This window comes from Rhipicephalus sanguineus, chromosome 4, assembly GCF_013339695.2.
Source record: "Rhipicephalus sanguineus isolate Rsan-2018 chromosome 4, BIME_Rsan_1.4, whole genome shotgun sequence".
In the NCBI taxonomy this organism is placed as follows: Eukaryota; Metazoa; Arthropoda; class Arachnida; order Ixodida; family Ixodidae; genus Rhipicephalus; species Rhipicephalus sanguineus.
Window position 1 is genome coordinate 50,190,726 of NC_051179.1, and position 27,565 is coordinate 50,218,290.

At 50.3% G+C, this 27,565-nt stretch overlaps 1 protein-coding gene across 1 annotated transcript; it reads right to left on the minus strand.

The window, feature by feature from the left end:
- Nucleotides 1-18,134: 18,134 nt before the first annotated feature.
- Nucleotides 18,135-22,874, minus strand: LOC119391188 (proteoglycan 4-like). Its single transcript, XM_037658861.1, has one exon. The coding sequence runs from the start codon at nucleotides 22,872-22,874 to the stop codon at nucleotides 18,135-18,137; it is 4,740 nt and encodes a 1,579-aa protein (XP_037514789.1).
- Between the last annotated feature and the right edge of the window lie 4,691 nt (nucleotides 22,875-27,565).

Consider the following 27,565-nt stretch of genomic DNA (forward strand, 5'->3'; position numbering starts at 1 on the left):
AAAAATTGTTTTTTTTTCTTTAGTGTCCCTTGAAGTGTGTTCCTCATACGTGGCGCGTGCATATACGTTTCATATTTTATCTCGATAAAACGATTCTTTTTTTTATGTGGGGCAAGCTATTTGGAGAAGTTTTATGAGCGACAAGCACTGATCTTCTTTTGCTTCTTGCATATGCGGCTACTTGATTTATCTGAAAGGGGCGAGCTAAAAGGAAATAGACCAGGCGCTTATATAGCTTAGCTAACATCTCGCTATTCCGTGCTTTATTTGTATTCGTTATTATTTTATATGCTAAATATTATTCTCTAATCGCAGTAATAAATGTAGTATAATAAATATATACCTATAACTCATCATCGCAAGCGCGATCGCAGAGCTCCAAGGCGGGGAAACGTTTTTGCAAGTTCCAGCCCTCCACTAAAACGAAAAGATTGCGCGGAATCTCGTTGTAAAAAGAAAAAAAAAACCCTATAACGACATTCTCTTTCCGTGGCTCCGTCTAGGCTCCCAGAGGTCACGTGACGCGAGATGGACATGCACAGCCTGCTTTGTGTGCCCACATTGTTAACATATGAGCGTTCGTCTTGTTCCGCTATATCAGGGGTCTCAAGCTCACCTCATCTAACGGGCCGCATTCACGAAAATTTACTTCCGCAAGGGCCAGGACAGTGACGAAGGTAGGAGTGGAAGGTGAGGGAGGGATAGGTTGTACCAGATGTCAGCTAACGTTGCCATTTTAAAAACGTTTTTAATATTTCATATATGGGTCATTTCTGAAGGGTATTTGGCGGCAAGTTTCCAACATATCGATACCTATCTCCAAAATGACTAAAATCTGGACGCCAATTCCGCAATACCGAAGTTTTGTTTCACAATTATGTTCACCGCATGGTAGATGCAGGCGATGCCTCGTAAAAAAATACTTTAGACCTGTTATGCCTGTGTAGCTCAAGAACGTACTTATAAAGAAAATAAAGAAAAACGAGACAGACAGTCATGTGCGGGCCCCGCCACGGTGGTCTATGGTTATGGCGCTCGACTGCTGACCCGAAGGTCGCGGGATCGAATCCCAGCCGCGGCGGCTATATTTTCAGTGGGGGCGAAAATGTTTGAGGCTCGTGTACTTAGATTTAGGTGCACGTTAAAGAACCCCAGGTGGACGAAATTTCCGGAGCCCTCCACTACGGCGTCTCTCATAATCATATCGTGGTTTTGGGACGTTAAACCCCAGATATTATTATGTGCGGGCCGCGTGTTTGAGACCCTTGCACTATATAGTGCGAGAGCTACATGATACATCCACAACAGCGTTGGAATATGCAGGAAAAGCATAAGGCCATTAAACATGTATATTCATGTTTAAAGGCAATGTATATTAGCTTGACGAAATATGCGGCTTGAAATAAGAATCACGAATTTCATGCCGGGCGACGTCTCCTACCTCGAATAATATGCACCCAATGAGTAAGCTTCGAGAACAGGGCCGTAGCCAGAAATTTTTTGCGGGGAGAGGGGGGGGGGGTGCACTTCCTTGATCTGAAGTGGGGGCTGGGCAGGCAGACGCGGTCGAGTGTCATTTTGTGGTGTCTATGCTATGGCAAAAAAAAAAAAAAAAAAAAAATCGGAGGCGGGGGGGAGGGGAGGCACGGGCCCGGTGTGATGCCACCCTGTGGCTACGCCACTGGTCGAGTATGTTATTCGCACCTTTATTACCAAACTGGAATGAACCCCGAAAATAGATCGCAATCACTTCGTCCACCTACTCCCAGTCCTATCATTGTAATCTTACCAGCGTAGATCACCTTCTACCGGTGCAACATCGTTAGGAAGGCATACAACATGTTAATATTAAAAGAAAGGGCCCTTTGCAAGCAGTGCATAACAAACACTGCTCAAAACTGCAAGGAGAAGCCATCAGAGGCATTTATAGATTATATTGAATAGTGGCACAATTTTCGGGAACGAGAGAAATGAAGGGATCAGCTTGACAGCTATTTTCATTCTGCAGAGGTACAAAAATACATACTAAATTTGCTCCAGTGGTGTAAGATTAGAACTACGTCTACTGACGCCTTCACATTTAGCAAGGCAGATGAGCGCCCCATGCGGCTAGCGCAAGCAGTGCAAGAAACTTTAGCGCGGTAGGACATGTGATGCAACGGCGCGTGGTGTGCTTATAATGGAATCTCTTTATAATTTTATTTTTTGTACAATAGCATGCGAAGAAACAAACTATTAACAATGCCACAAAGACTTAGATTGTATATAATAGCAGTGGTGTGATATGTGAAAAGAATGTTAAGACTTAAATAGTTTCTTTTTTCCATTCGGCTTCTTACACGTATTTGCAAAGTGCACGTGGTGCGCGCGGTTCGGTATAATTTTTATCTAGGTTAGTGTATTTACAACAAATGTAATAAATTTGGCTTTTTTCCTCTATTTCTCTTGATGCGGCAAAGTGCTACTACGATGAAGATATATGTGATATACATATCCAGAAGGGTGCACGGTTGGCTTTGTCGTTATGGCACGCTTTAATGGGACACTAAAGAGAAAAACGATTTGTGTCGTATTAGTAAATTACTCTTTCACAATTCCGAAATCACCACGACTGCGGCGAGAAGACGCATGGGAAGCGAGAAAACGTGCAAAAAGAAATTACGGCTGGTGACGCCACCTCGAAATTCTAGCATCAAACGTGTCATAGATTTTGACGGCGTCTGCTACGTACTACGCATTTCCTAATCGGTAAAAATGAAGTGCATTGTCTTCCGAGGGGGCCATAGACTTAACATACGAAGCTTCAGGAAATTTCGATTAGCCAAAGTTGCCAAAATACAAAAAAAATACGCTTTGAAATACGTGTTGTAACGCGTGGAGATTTTGGCCCGAAATTTCGAAATCCAACCTTGACCTTGATTTTCTCCTTTATTAATGTATCTGTGTTGGTGAAACTAACGACATTAGATTTCTCAGAGTACAATTGATCAATCTAAGCCGATTGATCGTTTCACTTTCTTGTCCACTTAAACTTCAATAGGGAGCGCAATAAAATTAAAGTGAAGAGAGCGTTCTGTGTCAGTCCCCTCTGTTTTTATTGCGCTCCTTATCAAAACAGAACTCATGCAGCAAATCACTTTTCTACCTGCAATATCTGCTACAAAACGCTCTTGATGATCCCGATTGTATTCCCAGAAAATCAGGTACAATATACCACTGTCAAACAAACGTTCATCGTACAGTATACATATGTCCGTTCAACTGTTTCCACGGTGAGCCAGCCCCTTTTTATAAGAAAGTACCGTACGTTAAAGTAAACTTGCTAGGGAAGCATGCGACAAGCAGGCGCATATATTTGCCACTTAAAACGCCTTGCGGTCAATTCTGCGTTCGGGCAACACCACCTATTGGCTCGGGCCCCTGTCGGGCCCTATCTGTGGTCGGGCCGGGCCGGGCCGGGTAGGCGAAATTTTTTCTCGGGTTCGGGCCGGGCCCGGGTCTCGCTTTGAGTCGCCGGGCCGAGCTCGGGCGAATAAATGTGAACTAGTCCCGGGCCCGGGCCGGGCACGGGACGAGAATCAAGGCCCGTGCAGTGCTCTACCAGAGACTGCGTTTTTTAGAAGTTTTGAGCGCTTGCCCGAGTGTTCTTGTTGTCTTCGCAGCGATGCCCGGATGATCTCGTCTGAGTGCCCGGACAACAGCCCTGTCCTTACCCGCGCCACGGTGTTCTAGTGGTTATGGTGCTCGGCTGCTGAACCGAAGTTCGCGTGATCGAATATCGGCCGCGGCGGACGCATCTTCGATGGAGGCGAAAAGCTTGAGGCCCGTACGTGCACTTAGATTTAGGTGCACATTAAAAAAAAAAGACCAGGTCGTCGAAATTTCCGGAGCCCTCCACTACGGCGTCCCTCATAACCATATCGTGGTTTTGGGACGTTAAACCTCAACAATTAAAAAAAACAGCCCTGTCATTAGCTCAATGTCATTTTAAGGTCGCTGATAACGGGGAGCTAAAAGCATTTCATGCTTAAGGAATACCAGCGTTCCCATCCCCTTCATTTGTATCCAATTTGCCTTATACATATCCCTGCATGGATGGATGGATGGATGGATGGATGGATGGGGCTGTACCCTTTTGAACTGGCGGCCGCCACCTAGCCGTGACATATAATGAAGCGCTAACTGTAGTGAACAACTAAATTTCACTCCTGCCTTGATTTTAGCCACCAATCATGCAGATAACCTCCTCTTGGCTATTCCCCTAAACCACAAGGCTCTGAAAAATTCAGCCCCAATGCCATGGACTCCTCCCCTCTACACGCTCCGCAAAGTGTGTCTATCCCTTCGTACTTGGCTCGGTACGTCTTAGACTGCAATCGCTTACGCAGCCAGGGGGTGGGGGCGGGGGGTTGGAGGGTTCGAACTCCACCCCCCGAAAATTTTCAATTTTGCTTGTGTACATATACCGGCGCACTACAAACGCGCGCACGAACATACATAAAGTATGGTTGAAGCCCCCATTCCCCCCCCCCCCCCCCTTCTAGGAAAAAGTTTCTGGCTACGCTACTGTCCAACAACAACAACAACAACAGAGAGCTATTCCGTGAGTTACCGTAGATCTTTTCTTAAGCAATTTCCGGCTTGAAGCTGCAGGGGCGAAACCCGCAAAACTTCTCTTTCGTAAATGCGATTTTCCATTGATCAGCAGGCTTCGCTAATGATATGTCCCGGATCATGATTGGATCAAATATTCTCTTACGAAAAAGTTTAGCGTAAGACGCTTTTGTGATTACGGGCCCTGTTCTGTACCTATGCGCCAGCACGAGCGCCGTGGAACGGTAGAGCAGTTCCCTCTTGGCGTCGCTGGCTGCGAATAGGTTCCCGTCGGAGGCGTAGGCCTGCGTCGCGTCCCGCGAAAGGCAGCGGCTCAGATCGCTCGCCGTAAAGCGCATGTTGGCCACCTCGGTGATGGGCGCGACCAGCTCGTACGGGTCGTCGAAGAGCACTCGCACCAACGCATGGTAGAAGCGCGTCGCCAGCCGTGACAGGTGCAGCGCGAACGCCGTGCTGTTGGTCGGCACCGATTGGTTGAAAAGCACGGACGGCACGCGCACGTACCGGTGCGACACGTCGAACGTCGCGTACGGGTGCGTCTCAGGCATCACCGGGTACCTGCGTCAGGGACCATGGCATTCAAAGTGCGCTCCGGACGTTCACACATCGCGCTTTCAGAATGAATATTTCACTGACTAGTACACGTTTACACGAATTTCCCGCGTGCAAGAGCGTTCGAACGCGCTAGAACGCTGATGGCTTTACCCTAGTTACTCTGTGGCTTTACGTCGAGCAAGCCAGCGCGTTTGCACGACATTGGTGTGTCACGGCCGCTTTTTTTTTTATGCAGTGGCCATGGGAGTGCCGTAGAGTCTGCCTTCTATTAAGCGTGCGAACAAGAGGGCATGGGGGAGGGCGCCCCACCTCCCCCCTAATGCTATAATGTGGAGCACCAAATCTTCCTCATAAGCGTATACTCAGTCGAAGTGCAGGGTTAAGGCCCTGCAGGTTTTTGACCATAATGGCGGCCGAGGACCCGAGAAGCCCGGAACCAAAGACACGCCGTTCTGATCGAGAAGCACATCATCGCTTCATTTGAATTTTTTTTTCTTTCGACCATTGCGAAACTTGTTTTACCTCGGACGCGACCAGTGGGGGAGGGGGGTGGGGCGCTGTGGTGCAACTTGGCCCCTCGTAATGGAGAACCCTGCGCACGTACGCCTATGCAGATAAGGACTATGGAACACTACATCAACGACAATGGAGTCATTGATTCTGACAATCTTCGTTAGAAGGGGATCACGAGAAACCATATCTGGTCTGGCTGTACCAAGGGTATGGATATGCAGCCGAGTTAAGTGCGACCAATATTTATGTCGAGTATTCGAATCTTGGGACGATGCAAGCATGATACTTATTTGCTTCCCCCCTTATGTAATGCCTTGTTTAAGGTCTTTAAGGATTTAATAAATGATGATGATGATGAGGATGAGGATGATGATGATAGATGGATGGATTCAAGTAGCGCGGAGGACACAACTATTCGAAGGCAAGGCGACGTATTTCCGGCATTTGCAGTCGCTAACGACATTTGAAAGTACATGAAGTACATGAAATGACGTGAAGTACATGAAAGAGTATCTGCAATACTGGGTTCCGCTGAAGGTGCGACCGAGCATTTACGCCAAACGCTTTCCAAATTGCATCCCCAGCGATGGTTCCCTCCGAGTGAAACGTGGCAATTCAAATTCAAATTCAAACACGCTGCGGTTTTACCCATCATGCTTTCGGACTGACTGAAAGCTAATCACGAAGGCAATGACCTTGTACAATGCAAAACACCGGAGGCGACTGCGGGAACCAAAAACACGCCATGATTGTCACCATATAGGCGTGCGCACGGAAGAGGAAGCGCAGGGGTGGTGGGCGACCGCTCCCCTTTTTATCACCTAATGGCAATGTCTGCCCCACTCATTCATTCAGTTGGACCAGCTGCCCCGTCATTGTTTAATGAGCACAGTTATGGCCATGCAAACTTTTGACGATAATTGTGTGCTAAGGCTCCCGATATTGCATTGCAAGAACTGTTTGTTTCCCATATTTACTCCCGGGAAGCAGGTACCAAAATACGCCACTATGAGAAGTACGTCATTGCTTCAGTTTAATTATTTCATCCATTGTGAAGCATGTTGTCTCTTGGTCTCGACCAACGAATGGAGTGAGGAGGCGCTGCGATGACGTTGTTTCCCCCCCCCCCCCCCCCCATTCTCAGGGGGAGCCTGTGCACGCCTATGATTGTCACGTTTCGGCGCGTGTAAAACTGGTTGACTATGGCAATTCCGCCCGACAAGCTCACTTGTACGTAACCCGGGACGCTACGCTGATCTCCTGGAGCAAGGCTCGCTGTTGCAGCATGGCCACGTCAAGGAACTTCTTGAGCGGATTCCCACTGTCCCCGGGCTGCGTCTTCGACGACGCGCACTGGCCTCCGTCGTACGCCGTGAGGCGCGCGATGGGTCTCCGCTTGAGCCGGTAGCGCACCAGCAGCGCGGACAGGTCGTCCATCCAAGACAGGTCGCGCACGTTGCGCGCAAAGGCGGCCACGAGCTGCGCGATCCAGTGGCGGGCAGCCAGGTCGGAGCCCCGAGCGTGCAAGTACTGGAGCGCCGCCTTGGCGAAGCAGCCGGGCAGAAGCTGCTCCGTGGAGTAGAGGCACATCAGGGACGTCTCCCTGGTGCCGGCTGTCGAGCGGCCAGTCACGCTGTGTAAGAACAGCGCCTGGAGGCCCCCATCATGCAGCGCATGGTCGGGCATGTACGCCGCCATCCGGATTACCGCCAGGAAGCCCATGTAGTTAAGCAGGTGGACAGAATCACTCGTCTGCGGGGACGCCACATATCGCACGCTCGCTATGCATATATCCATGGCGATGATATTAGGAAGTTTATGATTATACGCACTGTAGTTCATCGAATGTATGGACGGCGTCAGCAGTGCTGAACAGTAATATGCGGTGACGTTTTGTTCAGCCACAAGAGTGCCAGAATTGTTCAAGATCTATCTATCTATCTATCTATCTATCTATCTATCTATCTATCTATCTATCTATCTATCTATCTATCTATCTATCTATCTATCTATCTATCTATCTATCTATCTATCTATCTATCTATCTATCTATCTATCTATCTATCTATCTATCTATCTATCTATCTATCTATCTATCTATCTATCTATCTATCTATCTATCTATCTATCTATCTATCTATCTATCTATCTATCTATCTATCTATCTATCTATCTATCTATCTATCTATCTATCATGGCACTTGTGAACATCTTCCGCAGAAGAAGATACATTTTGCATAAGGTCTATATAGAATTTACGATTAACACACACACGCACACCGTACCTGGACGATTTTCCTGAGGCCAATGGTTGCGTACTTGCGCGATGGAAGCAACACTCGCCACTTGCTCGTGTCCTCGCTGTAGCTGAACACTTGCCCGACGAAGGTACGCAGGCCCGACATGAGATCACTCACGTTCATTGGCTGGTAGGAGCGCGTGTCGTCCAGCTTCTGCTCGCTCACCAGCTGGAACATATCGGCCACGCCATTGCTCTGCACGGGGTAGATAACCGCCATCCGGTTTGAACACGTTCGACCCATAGAGTCGCAGATTATTCCTGCGTTCTTTACAAAGTGACAACATTCCTCTTCCCTGCATCTCATCTGTCACACAACTAATGACTTGTCATGTCATGGCACTCTTTGGCCATCACTGGCCCTTGCGCCATATTGAACACCATATAACATCATCATCACAGTTAACGTCGACCTAACTCGCATGCTCGTAGCGGCAGGTTACGCTAGTTTGTGTACAGCCTATTGTACGTCTCGTTAGGTTACGGAGGCGAAAAATCCGGTAGATCCCACGCACTGTGGGAACCGATGCAGCCAACAAAGAGCTGCATACATCGCCTTGTTTATTTTTGAGCCAAATGAAATCATTCATGCCATAGCATCTAGTTCACCATATATCGCATGTTTGCCACGCACGCGTGTATGCACAATGTGGTATATACCATGCCAATGAAACGTATATTCTGGTATATACACTGCATGACCGGTCATTTATGTTCACCACGCACTCCTGTCATGCCATACCAATTTTGGTATATATCCAGTTATCTAAACGGCCGGAAGGCACATAACAATGTCATGTAAATCATACCGTACATGACATGCATAACATAATTCGCATGTTAGGACCTGCCATTTATGTTCATCATACAGTCACATCGCACAATACCAATTTTGGTGCTTATCAAACGAGCGAAATGGCCACGAGTCCACCATGAGCGTGGCATGTAGATCATGCCATACATGACATGCATGTCATGGTTTTCATGTTACCACCTGTCATTTATGTTCGTCATACATTCGCGTCACGCAATACCAATTTTGGTGTGTATCAAGCTAGCGAAACGGCCGCGATCGGACCATGAGCGTGGTATGTAAATCATGCCATAAATGATATGCATATCATAATTTTCAAGTTACCACCTGTGATATATGTTTGCCATACAGTCACGTTGCGCAATACCAATTTTGGTGTATATCAAGCTAGTGAAACGTCCGCGAATGCACCATGAGCGTGGCATGTAAATCATGACATGCATGTCATGGTTTTCATGTTACTAGCTGTTATTCATTTTGTTGATACAGTCGCATCGCGCAATACCAATTTTGGTGCATATCAATCTAGCGAAACGACCGCGAGCGCATCATGAGCGTGCCATGTAAATCATGACATACATGACATGCATGTCATGGTTTTCATGTTACCACCCCTAATTTACGTTTATCATACAGCCGCGTCGTGCAATACCAATTTTGGTGTATATCAAGCCCGCGAAACGGCCGCGAATGCACCATGAGCGTGGCATGTAACTCATGACATACATGACATGCATGTCATGGTTTTCATTTTACCACCTGTTATTCACGTTCTTCATACAGTCACATCGCGCAATACCAATTTTCGTGTATATCAACCTAGCGAAACGGCCGCGAGTGCGTCATGAGCGTGGCATGTAAATCATGACATACATGACATGCATGTCATGGTTTTCATGTTACCACCTGTTATTCATGTTCTTCATACAGTCACATCGCGCAATACCAATTTTCATGTATATCAACCTAGCGAAACGGCCGCGAGTGCGTCATGAGCGTGGCATGTAACAAACCATGACGTGCATGGCACGCGTGTCATGATTTTCATGTTACCACATGTCAGTTATGTTCGTCATGTCGCAATGCCTCGTCATACCAGTTTTCGTATATATCCATTCATTTAAACGGCCGCGAGCGCCCAGAGACCATGTCATATAAATCATGCCGCACATGACATACGTGTCATGATTTGCACGTTAGGACTTGTCATTATGTTCGCCATGAACTCTTGTCACGTCATACCAGTTTTGGTATATATGAAACTAACGGAATGGCCGCAACAGCCCCAAGGCCGTGGAATGTAAATCATGCTGTTCATGACATGCATGTCATGATTGTCATGTTATGACCTGTCATTTATGTTCGTAATACGGTCATGTTATTCCACAGCAATTTTGGTATACATCCGATTAACGAAACGGCCAGGAGAGCACAAAGTCGTAGGCGGCTAGATAGATAGATAGATAGATAGATAGATAGATAGATAGATAGATAGATAGATAGATAGATAGATAGATAGATAGATAGATAGATAGATAGATAGATAGATAGATAGATAGATAGATAGATAGATAGATAGATAGATATAATAATAATATCTGGGGTTTAACGTCCCAAAACCACCATATGATTATGAGAGACGCCGTAGTGGAGGGCTCCGGAAATTTCGACCACCTGGGGTTCTTTAACGTGCACCTAAATCTAAGTACACGGGCCTCAGACATTTTCGCCTCCATCGAAAATGCAGCCGCCGCGGCCGGGATTCGATCCCGCGACCTTCGGGTCAGCAGTCGCTAGATAGATAGATAGATAGATAGATAGATAGATAGATAGATAGATAGATAGATAGATAGATAGATAGATAGATAGATAGATAGATAGATAGATAGATAGATAGATAGATAGATAGATAGATAGATAGATAGATAGATAGATACGCTCAAACTCGCAGAAGTTCGCTAAGAAATGCTTCGCATTAAAAAAAATTGTAGATCTTTTCCTGCTTGCAACGAAGTTCGACACCGCTATAGATAAGGCGGGCTTAAACAGACGTGAGGGAAGGGGGTGGCTAGAGGTGGGGTGCTGAAGACAACACAAAGGGAGGGGGGGGGGGCAGCGTCCTCCCCTCCATATTGCTCGAGTCCAAAAGAAAAACTTCACATTCGATGCAAAAATGAAAATCAAGCGACACCCTACCTGGCTATTACCCCATACTTTAGAAAATGATTGCCCCCCCCCCCCCCCTTCCCCCTGTGCGCACGCTTATGGTGGCCGTTATTGCTAACCATTGCCTCCAGCGACTGTCCGGTAGCCGCGGCGTTCAGTGCTTTGACGGCTTCCTCGAAGCCATCGATCAACGTTTTCTTGACGGCGGGTACGGTAAACGCGCGGCTCGCGAACAGCGGTTTTGGACGATCTAGCTGGAGGATGGTAGGCCAGGGGGCGTCCGGGCTCGCGTCCAAATCTGGATGCCGGTCCGGATCGGCTCCCACGTCAACGGTCACCAGTGTGGCGAGGCCCAGGTCAACCATCAGTTGGGCGGCGAAGCGCCACACCATCGTTTCTCCGTGCTCGCCCCGAGGGACGTCGTAGGATTCGAGGGGCCACTGTTTGACCTCTCGCGCTCTGAAGAACTCGCGTACGACTTCTGCCGACATGTCCGACACCTGCAAACAGCGGACAAAAGCTTAGCTTACGCAGAATATATATTAGTAAACAACTAAGTCGCTGGATCAAGAGTGAATGAAGGCAACTTTGCAATAATAACAGCGGATAGCAAACACTAGCGATCCTCTAGACAACATTGGGCAGCTCGATGCTAACCAGCGTTGAATGCTTGGCTCCGCCGCAGAACAAGAATGCTGTGCTAAGAAGCATATTTAATGCCTGGCAGTGAAGCATTTACATACCATGAGCGGAAAAGTCACAATGCCCATATCAGACGTATATCTATTTACTAATGTGAGTGGTGTACACACGTATGCGTGGTTGGTAAAACAGGGACAGCCCCGCCAGAAACCGACTGAAGGTCTGTCAGCACGCTTATTTGACGTGTTGGCGCTTGTACGGTGACCGAAGACAGCATGTGCACGCGTGCGTATTTAAAAGCATCTTGAACCACCCCTCGTGCTTGGCGAAAAACCACATTCTACGAACAGCAAACACTGCTACGAACCGCTGAGCGAAATTTTGTATTCGTACGCCGCACGCAGAGTTTACAAGTGGAGCGCGAAGTTGCCGCTTTCTCAAGCGCCCTCTCTTCATACAGAGACCATATAGATAGATAGATAGATAGATAGATAGATAGATAGATAGATAGATAGATAGATAGATAGATAGATAGATAGATAGATAGATAGATAGATAGATAGATAGATAGATAGATAGATAGATAGATAGATAGATAGATAGATAGATAGATAGATAGATAGATAGATAGATAGATAGATAGATAGATAGATAGATAGATAGATAGATAGATAGATAGATAGTGTCATTCTTCTGCTGAGATGAAGTGAGTTTGATTCAGGAGGACAGCCTTAAGCAGGAAAGGTGGCTTTGAGTGTGCGCTCTCTCTCTCTTCGGAGCTGCCGGCGCCTGCTGTTTAGCGTCACACAACAGACAGCTTGTTATTGGCCAATAGCCAGGGGCGTAGCCAAGGGGGGGGGGGGGGGGTTTCAACCCCCCCCCCGAAATTTTTCAGTTTTGCTTGCGTATATATACACACACACATACAAACGCACGCACGAACATACATAAAGTATGGTTGAACCCCCCCCCCCCCCCGAAAAAAATTTCTGGCTACGCCCCTGCCAATAGCCGAAATAAATCAAGAGTGGCGTTTGGATCAGATGCGCTTCTTGCCACGGGGTGCCACCACGTGCCGGCACCGCGCTCTAGAGTGTGCTAAAGTTACGTAGTAGCCACACTAGCGCGCATCGGAATCACACAGAGAATGAGCAAAGGCATCTTACCCGGCGCGTAGCCCCCTCCATCAGAAATTCGGGGGAGGGGGGGGGAGCTACGGCACCCTCCATGGCTACGTGCCTGCTCTTACCCCTTTGCCATTCCCCCTTGTGTAGCTTTAAGCACGCTCGTCTGCCTGCACGAAATAAGAGAGAAAGCGCTTGAAGACTATACGACCAATCCCTGTAACTTCGCTCGTGCTTGATGTATTCAAAAAAATTTTGCGGTAATCGATTCGTGAGGCAATAAACTATTATATTGAGGTCGTTCGATGATAATTTGGAAGAGTGGTCCATGCCTCCTTTAAGGAAGGCGCACTATAGGCTATATGTGTTCGAGCCCTCATTTCACCCTTGAATGATATGCTTCACCACACTACACGATAAGCCATGTGCTTCACCACACTACAGCAAACATCGCCGTATAACAGTTGCGCACTGCGGCAAAACCACGGCCGGACTGGAAAGGCGCGCGAGCGTTCTAGCGCGCCTTTCTAGTAAGGTCGTGGCAAAACTACTACAAGCAGCCGACCATTGTGCAACGCAAGTAAGACCCTTGCCAGGGACGTAGCCAGAAATTTTTTTCGGGGGGGGGGGGGGGGGGGGGAGGGTTCTACCATACTTTATGTATGTTCGTGCAAGCGTTTGTATGTGTGCGTGTATATATAAGCAAGCAAAACTGAAAAATTTGGGGGGAGGGGTTGAACCCCCCCCCCCCCCCTGTCTACGCCCCTGACCCTTGCATTCCCGGACTACCTAGCCGTTGTACTTGCGTGCTCACCTTTTCACCTGCAACAGACCACATCGAGCACTCAGCGCGTGGCCGCGGGCATGTGCGGTCTAAGCTTTCATTTGCATGTTGGTGACGAAGGCATGAGCGCATGTCTGTGCAGTTGTAATCGCAATAAAAATAGACGCGACAGTATCCTCATAAAACTTTCTAATGCGTACAGCACGAAGCTTGGGCTTCGAAGCAGCGAATCGGCAGTTAAAATGTTTCGCCGCAAGGGCGATAGCATTGAATTCGATAGCAACAAACTAATGTTATACGAAGTAAGCCTAACAGCTGTATCTTTTAGCACGTGACCTATCGTCACAAAACGCTGGCGTAAGGAAAGACTGCCGCCGAAGTGAGCAAAGCGACCTTCGTACTGCCTATGGCTTCATTGCAAACTTTGCGATAGGAACATAACACGTACATACGTATTTACGAGACGCGTCTGCTAATCTCTGTAAACATACGGCGCGCGCGATCGCCGGCGACCACACCTGCTCGGTCCGCGTATTCAGTTTCTGCCAGAGACACGCAGCGCCCCCCCCCCCCCTCTTCCAGCAACACTTCGTGGGGCTTTTGCGCGACGGAGACTGCCGGCGCGTTCCTCTCCGTTTGAGCCACGATCGTCGGCATTCCTCGCACGCTTTCACTCGCACATATATAGAACATATACGCGGGGCGATATGTTATTCGTTTGGACTTTATACGGAACCTCACAGCGACGGCGCTAACGTGCCTGAAGTGTCCATATATCTTATGTTTCAACGCAAAGAAACACGAGGACGAAAAGGAAGACACGAGGACAGAGTGTCCCATTCAATTTATATCGCAATAATAGGCAGCGGGTGCCTTAAAGGGGCACTAAAGGCAAAGAGCAATTTATGTCAGAGTGAAGACTCAATGTATGACAACGTCTAAAATGGCAATATTATCAACAGCAGTGCCCTACTTACCGAGAAATTAAACTAAATGTATCACACGATGAGCGCCACGAGTGGGACATTTTGGAAGTGATCCCGATGACGTGGGAGAGTCTGAATACAATTAATCACTAGTAATCAAACTAGCTGCAATAAAAAAAAAAACCTTCCGCGCATCAAGAGACGTAATAAAATGCTGCTTGTTCGTTTCTGTTTGATTCATGAAAAAAGAACCTCTTTGGCGTCGCCATGGGAACGGCACGCGTGGTTCAAAAGTTCCGTTTTCGCCGAACTGCGCTTCGCCCGGCGCCCTGCTAACCACCCTAGCCTTGCTTCGCTCACGCGGTCGCGTCTCAGTGGTAGTTTCGGTATCGCGTACTGCCGCGTGTGTTTTGCACGCTCGTGAAAGTCGCTCTGATAGAAAGTTCGACAAAATACCGCATGCATGTGATGTTGCCGGATGCCCAAATGTGCACGCCGCCAGTGCACGCCGCCGCACAGTAAAGGCGGGCAACATTGGGCACGGCAACAGTGACGTACGAAATACCGCTTTCAGGCGGGTGATTTGAAGTGCGCTAACGCGATGCGGACCACTAAAACGTGATTTTATTTCAAAATAAGCACTTCCTTGGCATAAAAGTAACACTACGAGGTTTCTGGACCGTTATTTCAACAATCAACGTCAACTTAATATTTGCCTTTAGTGTCCCTTTAAGGCGGAAGTCAGAGGTGCGCTTTCCCCTCTCCCCCGTCGAAAAACTTTCTGAGCATACCTTAAATACCGGCTGAATTTAGTCTAGATAAACAGCATACTGCTTAGATGAACCTTAATTGCGTAAGAAATTATTTCTTTTGCCTGCCTTTCGTGAACCGCTACATTGATGATGCACCTTCCTTTGCGCGCACCCGCCAACCGCTGCGGCTCCCACCTGAGCGACTCTCAAGTGTCAAACGCGCATGCACAAGGTCCGTCATAGAGTTGTCTGCGGCGCAAACGCACCTTGCCGCGCTGCATGCAGCTATCGTAGACCTCGGAGGCGAGCTTAACGTCGAACTCTTGCGACGACTGGATGGTGCCAAGCAGCGCGTGCACGAGCTCGTCCTGCAGCAGGCTGTCGGTGGAGACGAACTCGTTTGTACCTTTGCGAAGGCGGTGGTCCCTCGCCCAGCCACCGCACACGTGCTCGTAGAAATTGACGCACGCAGGCGTCTTGGCGTTGTCCATCAGCGACCTGCGGGTGGAGCGGTGCTGCCCTTCTTTTATACGGTCGCTCGCTTGTTAGCATAGGCGTGCGCAAGGTTTTCCACAAAGGGAGGCTTGCCCCCCCCCCCCCCCCCTTTATGGAAGACAGAGTTCTTGTTTCACTGATATATGATTCAACACATTGTGACCGCGGTGGATGCTTCACGAAAAAAAAAAAAAAGCTTGAAGCTTGTTACGCTCGTCGTGTTTTCCCGAACAAAGCGTTATTAATCGCAACAGTTGAGAAAATAATACGAGCACGTCAAAATACTCTATTTCTTGTGAAGTACAAAATAACTGCTAAAGGTCCAAACACGCTGGTTTGATGCCTGCCAACACATAGCTGCGACTAAAGAAGAAATGTCCGGATTAACTTGTGTGGAGACGATCCTCATGGTCCTCACGGCCGCGGGCCGCGTGTTTGAGACCCCTGCTATAGTATACATACCTTCTGTATGTACTGCTAAAGCGTCACTGCATCTCTTTACTCTCTGATATCCCGTGTTAGCTCCACGATCACAGCCACCAGGGTTACACTGCGGAGACCACACAACACGCGTTAACGGAGCTTGATGTTATCGCTTGCCGTCGCCCGAAAATCGAGCGCACATGGCTACTTTAGCGAGGTTCCGTTAACGACTAAAGAAGAAGAAATGGATATGGGCTGAGCACGTAGCACGTAGCACGTCGGTAGGATAACCGGTGTGTCATTAAGGGTAACTGACTGGATTCCAATTAAGAGATGGCAAACGCGTGAGGGGTAGACAGAAAATTAGGTGGGTAGATGAGATTAAGAAGTTTGTAGGTATAACGTGGCAGCAGAAAGCACAGGACCGGGTTGATTGGCGGAACATGGGAGAGGCCTTTGCCCTGCAGTGGGCGTAGACAGGCTGGTGATGACGAATTTATACCTGTTTGTGCCTTAATATTTCTTTCGTTCCGCTATAAAGAATTTAGTGCAAGAGAACAAAAAAATGCAACAAAACCTGAGGTAGGCAGCTTCGCTTTGGCAGAACGATGTCGAACACTCGTACACGCCGGCGAACATCGTGGTTGGTGCCGACGGTGTCGTAATGTAGGGCGCTTCGCTACTTGTCGGCTCCGGACCAGGTGGGCGCGGACCAGGCGGGCTCGGACCAGGCGGGCGCGGACCAGGAGGGCTCGGACCAGGTGGGTGCGGACCAGGTGGACCCGTCTTAGTTGTATGTGGCCTTCTGCGTGCGTGCATGTCAGATATTGAGCTGCACTCATCCGAAACCCTCGCATATATAGAGTGGCAAATTCTGAGAAATCCCGAGAGCTCGAACGAGCAGGTGTTGGAGTCAGTAACCTTAACACAGTATATACCTTTCCTTTCGGTCGCGATGATTGAAATAATTTTTTTTCCTGTGGCAGTGCGCGAGACGTCCATTGTTCGGCAAGCGTTCTTCTTGTCCGTCGAGGAGTGTGAACAATTTTCGCCTGGAGTTTGCCCCCTTTACATCGAAACGCTGACCCCGGCTGGAGACAGCGTAGTTCGACGTGCTGCTGATGCCTTATTAGACTTGTTCGCCTTGTTCGATGACTAAAGCTTGAACTTGGGCTAGTTGGTACGACATTCTGATGTAGTTGCGCTGAGCGAAAGGCGCGAAAGACTAAGAGAACAGGACAAGTATTAAACCTCACGAGAAAGCTTGCGCACATACTTGTCCCATTTTCTTTGTTAATCTGTCGTGCTTTTCGCTCCGTGCAACCGCATTATAAATATATAGAATGTCGCATTCGACTATAGTGATGCAAAAGGCGCCGACGAAGGGAAAATGCTTCGGTGACGTCACTGCAGAGTCACTGAAATCTTCCTCTTATTGTTACGTCAGCACTATTCCATGTTCCTTTTTATGTACACGTCTAGGAACAGTTTATAAATACACAAACTTGAGATTTCGTACCCATCTGATGAAAAAGATACCAGGCAATTATTTGACTATTATACTTCGAAGACAAGCTCAGCTTCGCTAGTATTGAGGATTAGCATGAAACTCATATTTCACACAAACTCCAACGAAACACAGTTTGACTAACTAATACAGCTATGCTCTTTCATGTACTGAAAAAGAAACGTTATCAGCATCGGCTGTCAGGGAAAGCAGAAATGTTTGCTCGCTTTTCCCTGGCACACAAAGTGTACACGAATGAGCGTCGTACCTGGCAGTTGTCTCCCACGTTACGATAGGCGTCATCAGAGTGGAGAGCATCGTTGTATCCTCCGGTTCAACGGGCCCCTTGAAGATGAAATAGACAGCAAGCACGGCGAAGCCGACGACGCACAGGGCCGACAGGAGCAAGCAAATGGCGACGAGCGCCATGTTGCCCTCCTTGTGCGCCACGGCTACTCCGTCTGCTCCTTTACGGGCTCCTTTCTTTCCTTTCCTTTTCTTCTTCTTCGCGCCCTTTGCTTCACCTTTCTTGTGTTTTTTCTTCTTCATTGCCTTTCTTCTTACCCTTGGACTTCTTCCTCTTCCTGTCCTTGTGCGGTGGTTTCTCGGTCGTCCCAGCTGCCGCTGTCCCTGCCGCTGCCTCAACCGCCGTCTCTGTCGCAATACCGACACCATCAACTGGCGCAATCGGGCACACGTCTGTTACCAGCCCCTCGGTAAGCTTTGTGCCGGCGCCCTTCGTTGTCTTAGCCTTTTTGTGGGCTTCCGGTCGCGACGGTCGTCGGGGAGGAACCTCAGACGCTGCCTGCAGCATGGGAAGACTGGGCCCCTCGACTATAAACGGCACAATCTGGGGCGACGCTACCGGCACCGCCTCAACTGTAGTCGCCGGAACAGCGGTCGCTGCCTTTTCGTCCTCCTTGCCGTGTTTCTTTTTACTCTTCGAGTCAGGTTTCTCTCCTTTCGCGTGAGTCTTCTTGGAGTGCTTTTTGCGCTTGTGCTTTCCTTTGCTGGACTTATGGGCCTTCGTTGGGAGAGATGTCACCTGAGTGGTTGACGAAGTTACAGGGACGGATCGCTCGACCGTGGCGCCTGCGGGGTGTCTTTTGGTGGCCTTTTGCGAGGCTGACGAGGTAGCTGCTGCCAGCGTCGCCGCCGACGATGCAGTTGGGCTGGTGCCGAGGGACGTGACGCCGGTCGTACCGCTCGAAGGGCTCATAACGAATGGCGTTGCCGGCGCGCTCGTCAATGTGCTCGCCGGCGCGAGCACCGACTTGCCCTTGGGTTTCTTCTTCTTTTTCTTCTTCTTTTTCGGGTCGGACGGCTTGGGAGGCCTAGACTCCTTGAGGGAGATGCTCTGCGGACAAATGCGCACAACGCTGGCGCGTCGACCGGGCTCAGGTGGTGATGGTACGAGTGACGGAGTTGGCAGAATAACTGACTCTCGACGACCCATCTGGCTGGTGCCCCACTTCATCGAGCGGGTCGGTTCGCAAAGCGGAGGAGAGCTAATGCCCCAGCGATACGTGGAGAAGAACATCTCGCGAATGTGGCTTGGCATAGTCGACGTGGACCATTTGAACGTGGTCTCCTCGGCGGTGTCGGTCGCAGGTTCCTTGCGCTGCTTTGCTCTGAGGACCTTCTTGAGCTTCGCCGCCTGATGAGCGGTGGCCGTGTCCAAGTCAACCTCGAGGGGCGCAGTCAGCTCGACTTCCTTGTCTTGTGAACTGGGCATTGCAGTGGGTCCTTCTCCCGTAGCAGCGCTGTCTACCGTAGACAATGCAGCCGGATGAGCGCTTGGCAGTGCAGGCAGAAGTTTTTCGTCCGGTACAGCTGACTTCGCCCCGCTTTCCATCAGAGCAGACTCGTGTTGCTTGGATTTTCGTCTCGAATCGTGAGAGCCCTTCATTATGCTGAACTTGGGCACCGGCAACTCCGAGGCCGTCTCAGCCGTCTTGTCACCAGCGGCTGGGTGCTCGTCGACCTTCTGCTCTACTGCCGAGGTTCGGCGTTTCTGCTCGTGCTCAAGGGCAATCTGACCGATCGTGCCCGTTTCCACTTCCGTCTTTTTCGCGGTTCTCTCAGGACGCTTTTTCTTCTTCTTGTGTTTCTTTTTCCCTTTCTTCTTGTGGCTCTTCTCTGGGCTTGCAGAGTGCGACACGCTGTGTTTCTCGGACATAGATGCGAGGGTGCTTTTTTCCGCATCGTCTTTTCTCTTGCTTTTCTTTTTCTTGCCGCCGGCCTTCTTGCTCGTTTTCTTCGATGCACTTTCTTTGCCCGAGTCCACTGTACTCTTTTCAGTCTCCGTCGTTGCCATTTTAGACACCTTCTTATGCTTCTTTTCGGGCGATCTTGCCACAATGTCGCTTTTCTCCGCGCCGTGAGACGGCTCTTTCTTCGACATTTTCCGTCGACCCTTGACTTGGTCCTCGTGAGTCTCTTCAACCTTCTTGACTGCTGGCTGAGACATTTCAGTAGCGGCAGTGACTTTGCCTGCGTCCTTGTCTTCCGCACCTTCAGACTTCTTCCATGGCGCAATATGAGACTCCACGAGCTTATCGTCTTCCGCCACGTCCGTGGCAGCGACCGCCGTCCTCTCGTCCAGCCGGCTTTCGTCTCCGGCTTTGGGCTTCTTGCGGCGCTTAGAACGTTTCTTCGGAGCCGTGGCTTCAGGCTTTTCTACATGGGGCATGTCACCGGGCATCTTGGCGGAAGCCGCAATCACCCCTTTTTCCGGCTCTTTATCGTCAGCCGCACGCGGAAGTCCCCCTGCAGTTCCACGACCGAGGGAAACGTCGCCGGGAGCCTCCTTCTCCAGGTCGAGCGGTCGCACTGCTTCGACCTCTTCCACGAGCGCCTTTCCCATCTCGCCCAGAATAACCTGCGCTTCTTTAGTAAGACGCTTCGGCACGTCGTCGTCGGGGATCTTTTCGTCCTCAGCATTAGGGGGCGCCATCGCTTTTGCCTCGACCGCTGGCAATTGAGGTAAAGCCTCAAGCTCGTCCTTTGCCACTGCTTCGAGCTCATCGCCTTTCATTTGCTTTCGAACCACGCCGACCTCGGGTTCTCGACGTTTTTTATTCGTCGCTTCGACAACTGCTGCTTCCGGTTCCTTCACGGTATCTTTTTTCTCCAGCGCCTTCTTTTTCCTCTTTTTCTTTTTTTCAGAGACGCCAGGTGAAGTTCCGTCATCATCGCGTTGCTCTTCGCGTTCTTTCTTCGGCGCCTCTTCCGTCTGTAGGGACATTTTCCTTGGCTGCTTTTCGGCAGTACCGACGGATTTTCTACGCTTCGTTGATAGCTTCGTTTCCTGCTGTTCCGTTTTATCTTCCTCCGCAGCAGATTTCCTCCTCTTTTGTTTCTTCTCTGCAATTGTACCGAGCGGAGAAGCCGCCTCACCCGTACCTGATTTTCGGCGTTCTGACCGCATTTCCGTTTCGAGCATTTCCGTTTTTTCTACCTCCGGGGCAGATTTTCTCCTCTTATGTTTCTTTTTCGTACTTGTACCATGCGAAGAAGCCGCCTCACCCTTGCCGAATTTACGGCGGCCTGATTTCATTGCCGTTTCGTCCATTTCCGTTTTTTCTTCCACCGGAGCAGATTTTCTCTTCTGTTTCTTCTTCGTACTTGTACAAAGCGAAGACGCCGTCTCACCCATGCCGGATTTTCGGCGTCCCGACTTCACTGTCGTTTCGTCCATTTCCGTTTTATCTTTCTCCTGGGTATGTTTTCGAGCTTTCTTTTTCTTCTTGTTTTTAGCGCCAGTCGAAGTAATCTCTGTATCTTCTGCCCCGACTTTCTCACCTTTCCGGAGTTTGGCTTTCTTTTTCTTATCCCCTGCTAGAGCCTTGACATCGGCTACGTGAGCAGCGAGAGAATCTTCCATTCTACCCAGAACTTGCGGCGCTCCACCTACCGTTTCTCGGCTGAGGGATTCTCTGCTGGGGGCCTCTTTAAGCCAAACTACCACATCCTCGGCCGTGACCTCATCCCTGGGCGATTGCTCCGTCCTGCCCAGAACGTCCTGAATACCAGCTGCGATATCTTGCCTGGGCGCATCGCTACCAGTGGGGGCAACCATGTGCGCGGCTTGCATGTGGTCCGCGAGTGAATCTCCCATTCTGTGCAGAACGCCAGGGACGCCCTCTGCAGTTTCGTACTCCATAGTTTCTCCACTGGAAGCCCTTCTCACGGCGGCAGCTATTAGCGCGGCTTGCATGTGGTCCGCGAGTGAATCTTCAAATCTGTCCAGAATTCCCGGAACGCCATCTGCAGTTTCGTGCTTCAGGGATTCTCCACCAGAAGCCCTTCGCACGGTGGCAGCTGTTTGCGGGGCTTTGACATCGTCCGTGAGCGAGTCTTTCATCCCTTCCAGGATGCCAGGAACTCCTTCCATCGTTTCGCGCATCAGCGCTTCGTCGATGGATGGAATAGCGCCGCCGCTTTCATCTACGGTAGCGTCGACACCCGGCCTGGCCTCCTCAGGAGCCGGCATAAAGCGAGCGTGAGCGCCCGCGGTCGGCAATGCACCGCCGACTGCGTCTGGGCCCGCGAAATGATTTCGTTTGTGCCCCCTTGGAACTCTCCATGCCCTGGCATAAGGATCCCACACCGGTTGTTCGGGGCGCCATATCGGCACGTAACCCCTTGGAACTTGCCACGGCGTGGCATATGCGCCTCTAGGAGGTCCGGGGGGACCTCTGATGAGCTGGCTGCGGCTATCGGAACGCGGCGGAGCAAGCAGTCGTCCGATTATCTTCTCCACATTCGTCGATATGGATCGCAAAAGCATCCCCCGGCTACTTCCCGCCGCGGTTGGCCTGGTGAACTCGATGTCGATGTTAACTGCGCGCTTTCCTGGTGAACCGGGTGAAAGGGCCACGGCGGAAGATATTTCCATGGATGAAGCAGTGTCTGCAGCAGAAGAGTCTCTAGTGGAGGGCGGCTTGCCGTACCTGGCGGTGCTGGGCGTCATTGTACTGCGACGTTCGGCAGGCCGCGGCGCGCCACGCTGCACTACTTCGACGGTGACCGAGCTGGAACTTGACCAGCGGTCCGGGCTTACACCATCCGCACCACCGGCTACTCCTTGGCCACGCTGTCGTGGCGCTGTCGAGGGCTGCTGTCGGCTTCGGGCCATTGGCACCGGGCGCCGTTCGCTTTGCCAGTTAAGCGAGACGCTGGGTGGACCATAGCGTTCGTCCTGGGAGGCAGCAGCTTCGTCGCCGGCCTTAGCCACGAAACACGTTGTGTCGCCCATCTCATACTTCTCCCGAGTAGGGCTGGTGGGGCGCTGTTCTCGCAGGAGTGAACGTTCTTTGCCCTTTCCGGTCGCTGTAACTGGTTCCTGGTGAGCCGTGGAGCGACAGCGATCGCTAGTACTCTTTCCGCGGTCGGAGCCACTGGCGAGCCGACGTTAGAGGACTCCGCCCTGTACGTCGTGGTTTCAATATTTGTGTCCATGTCCGAGAAGTCTCGCCGATGCCTTGACGGGCGCTCAGGGCTGGCCGACGACTGGCGTGATCTGACGCTCCTCGTCTGTCGCCGAGCTGGCTCGACGCTGTGGCGTTGCCTCTGGCGGCTATTGACGAAGCTGTACCTGGCGTCGCCCATAGTAGATGCTAGGCCTAGTCGTGCGAGAACGCCGTGCTGCTTCTCAATCCACCACGAGAACGTGGGCACGCAAGACACGCGAGCTCGCGATTGGTTGATAATGATGGTGACTATCGTAACGGTAACGGCTCCTTCAGCGATGAAGACAAAACAGAAAATGATGGCGATGATGACGATCCTTTCCTACATGGCACATACGCACAGTGGGGAATGGGCTAAAAATTCCGTGCGTGGGGAGAGGGGGGAGGCACGCACCTATACTTACAGTCACTAAAGATTGACAGTGGTAAGTACTCACAAGTGTGGCTGTTGGCCAAGATTCCAGCGACTTGGTGAAACGGTTCCCAGATTACAAAGGCCTGATGAGCTAAAAAAAATTCGGCAGATCCCAAGTATTGTGGAAATCAATTTCATGCGACGCATTCAACGAGTAGCAGCCTGTGCCACCTTTATTTTTCTTTTTTGCCAAACGTTACGAGGTAGAGCGAAGTCGTTGCGTAAACTGAGTAATTGTGCGCATATCGTGGGATTACCAGGCACTTCGAATACACTGGCGCGCAAAGGGTAACCCACGGTCCGCCGTAACATTGTAACTCACGTTACAGAGCAGACGTCACTTCCGTCGCAACGAAGTGCACATTATGGTGCGATGATCTTGGTATTATTAAGCACCGGTTGTCGGAGTATTCGAGCAACGCTTGCCTTACCTTGTTGAGTGACAGGAGTACATGCATAACGTTTAGCATATTGTTATAAATGCGGATCGCCAACACCGTAACCACAATTGGCGTTGCCGGCATGAAGTTTCTATAGGGTCTTCTTGCAAAGCAGTTTGAAAGCCTGGAATGGCTCTGTGGTAGAACACTTGACCGACATACAGAATGCCTGGGTTCGATTCCAGCTTGAGCCGTGGATTTTATTATTTGCTCCCATCGGGATTTCTCGCTCACTGACAACGCCGGTACAGAATTTTGTGCGACACTGGTGCGCTATCGCATTATTATCTTATGATTGCGGAAGTCCATTCTCACTGTCCCCGGTATTGACTGTGAATCACCTGTGGTGTATACCCGCTTACCACAGGCCGTGGCATGCGGCCGGATATGTGCCAGACGTGGCCGGGGGAAGGGTTTCGCGACGTACGCCGCAGGCAATTCATTTTATTCATGTCATGACCTGCGAGTCGTGATCATCATGTACTCGTGTCCTCCTCGGCCAATTTTGGTTAAGACGACCACGAGATCGCCAAGACGTAAACGGCTAGATAAAGAGATAGAAACGGTCAAAGTTCATTTGATTCGCAAAGAAACGCTTCGCATTTAATAATAGCGCTTACAGTATGCCTTCACGGGTGCCGCCATAATTCCCTCTGGACTGTGGCAAATATGCATGACCCCCCAAAAATGCACTGCCGCGGCAGTGACGTAAGCGTGCGTCAGCCTTTGTGCCCCCTTATTGCCACAGTCCTGAAAGGAGGCCCTCCTCCCCCCCCCCCTTTCCGTTGAAAAGGTCTACATATAAAGAGAGCATAGGCGTGCGCACGGGGTAGGTGGGGGGCACAGTCAGCCCCACACATTGACATATTAGGTAGTGGGGGCGCTGCGACTCGGGGGGGGGGGGGGGGGGCGTAATGTCAGCCACGGCCGAACTAGACCGCACGTGCGCGCGCGTGCGGTCTAGCCCGGCCGTGTGTCAGCGCCATACATTGACATAATTGGGGGAGAGGGGGGGGGGGGCGCTGCGACGAACCTTTGCGCACGCCTATGAAAGAGAGTACACAACTTTATTTTAATCTTTATGGAGGTAGGCGATCCGCCAGGCTTAGCCTGGTGGCCACCTCCTCTGCCCTCGTTATGGCCTGGAGCTGAACTTCCAAGCTGGTGGAGTAGAAAACCCCCACCCCTCGGGTGAGCGAGTGGCCAGGATATCGGGGGAGAGGGGGCGGGGGTCTTGCCTGCAGTCCCAGAGAATGTGGTGGTTAAGTGCGGCTATTGGCCCACAGTGCGAGCAGTGTAGGTCAATCGTGTAGGGGTATATATGTGCATAAATATATAGGCATGGGAATGAATGTGCTTGCAGTCGGCGCCAGACAACCTCCTGGCGCTTGGTCGACTTGTGGTGCGCGAGTGCTTTTAACTGCCTCGACAGGCGGTAATACTAATACTGCGTAGTATCGGGGTACGATGTCAAGGCTTCACCGGGGTGCCCCGAATCAGAGGCGGGTTCCACCACTGATTCGGGGCACCCACCACTCGGCTGGCGAATTGTTGGTGAGCCGCCTCGTTCTCTCCGGGTTCCCCGCGTGAGCCTCTCTCCTGTTCCTTCCTTCCTTCCCCGCGTGAGCCGGGACCCATATCAGCTCAATGGGGCGTAGTGTTTCTTTCCTCATCATCTGTAAGGAGTGCGGGGAAGAGCAAACGTAACGTTGTAAGGGCAACAATACCACGTGCGAAGTTGGAAATGGCGGCCTTTGAGTCGCTTAGTATAATAGTGAATCCGGCTGCTGCTGCCAGGGATGTGGCCGCTTCCTCGGCTTCTGTCGTGTTAAGCGCACGGACGGAACCCGCCGTTTTTACCCGGGACGAACCTGCGTTGTTGCCGGGGCGTGTGATCACGCTTATTGCGTATGCATTGGTTACGTCTCGGTATTTAGCGGCGTCAATACACGCCGCTTCGGAGTTATACGCGTACGTTCCGTGCAAAAATTGGGCCCTCGCTTTCCTTCTGTCGTCGTGGTGTTTGGCCAACGTGATCTTCGAGTGAGCGCGCGCAATTGAGGCATGAAGAAAAAGGTCTATATAAGTGGATTTAATCGTGCGTAAAGATGTCAAGAAGAAGAAAATCATGCGAAGAGAAAGAACGCTGTGAATGAGCAGTGAGACGCGGATAAAGACTCGCGCGTTTGAATGAAAATGAAAGAAAAAAGCTCAAGATCAGCGACATTTCAACAACATCTCTGCCTGGCGACCCTCATACTTCGCTCGCCACATCCAGTTGTACGCTGCGTGAATGGCAATGCAGTACTGCAGTGAGAGAGACTTGCAACTGTACTTTTACCTATAGTGCAATGCCATGTCAGAAGGGTGCTATGAAACCAACCACGTTTACATATCGTTTAGAGCTGACAGACTGTGAGTGTACAAAAAATAAAAAAGAGTGAGAAAAGGTATTAGAAGACAGAGAGGTCGGACTGAGCTAGAACGCTCTAGCCTGCTACTCCGCAAAGGTTAAAAGAGCACCAGTAGCAATAACCGTTGGACAAATAAAGTTTATTCAACTCAAGTGATGAAAGGTGATGATTGGGAGAGGGGAAAAACATCTTATGGATACCATGCAGTCAGGGACGTAGCCAGAGGGGGGGGGGGGGGAGAGGTTGGGGGGGTTGAAACCTCCCCCCGAAATTTTTCGATTTTGCATGTGTATATATACACGCACACATACAAACGCACGCACGAGCCTACAAAACGGATGGTTGAAACCCCTCGAAAAAAATTTCTGGCTACGCCTCTGCATGCAGTTGAGTATAATGCTGTGCATAAGACGTGAATATGGCGGTGTTTTGTAGTCGCCATATTTGCTGGGCCCAACAAAGCCTGCATCGGCGAATGGTTGCCCAAGTCGTCCTTGCTAGTAAGCTGCAAGAAGCAGATCCTTAAGAATCTTCACAAACATTGAACTTAATAAAATAATTGCGTGCTTGAATTAAGACGACCATATTTAACGCAACGAGGGTACTGTGTATACTGAGCCAGCTACCAGCACGTCTGCAGAAGGGTAGAGAACCTACTCTATCCGATATGTGAGTAATGTCCCGCAGTGGGTGAACTACACGACGAGGCAGCAGAATCATGTCTCACTGAACCAGTCACGGTCGGCAATGACCACGACGGTGACCATCATGGACTTCGGCAGGGGATGCAAAGGGGGCACTTGCCCCCCCCCCCCCCCTCCTCAAGCCACGCCAGGACAGCCCCTGAAGCGCCACCAGTGCCCCCCCCCCCCTTCCCCGCTGCGATGCAACACGGGTTTGCCCCCCGCAAAACAAAATCCTGCTGACGCCCATGGTGAGTGACCATGACTGGCAACGAAAAAAGATATACGGGAAAAGCAGAAAGGTCAACCAGGTTTAGTCCGGTTGGCTACCCTGCAAGAGGCAAATGGTTATGATTGATGATCTAAGTCCACACAGTTTAAAAAGGTATGTACGTGGGTCGTACTATACATCGTAAGCGTAGTATAGTTCCGTTTTGTGCGTGGTCTCATGCGAGCGGTTTTCGGTCACGGACGCTGTCGACGACCGCCAGTGGCTGTCTCCATCTGAATCGAGGAGGAGCAAAT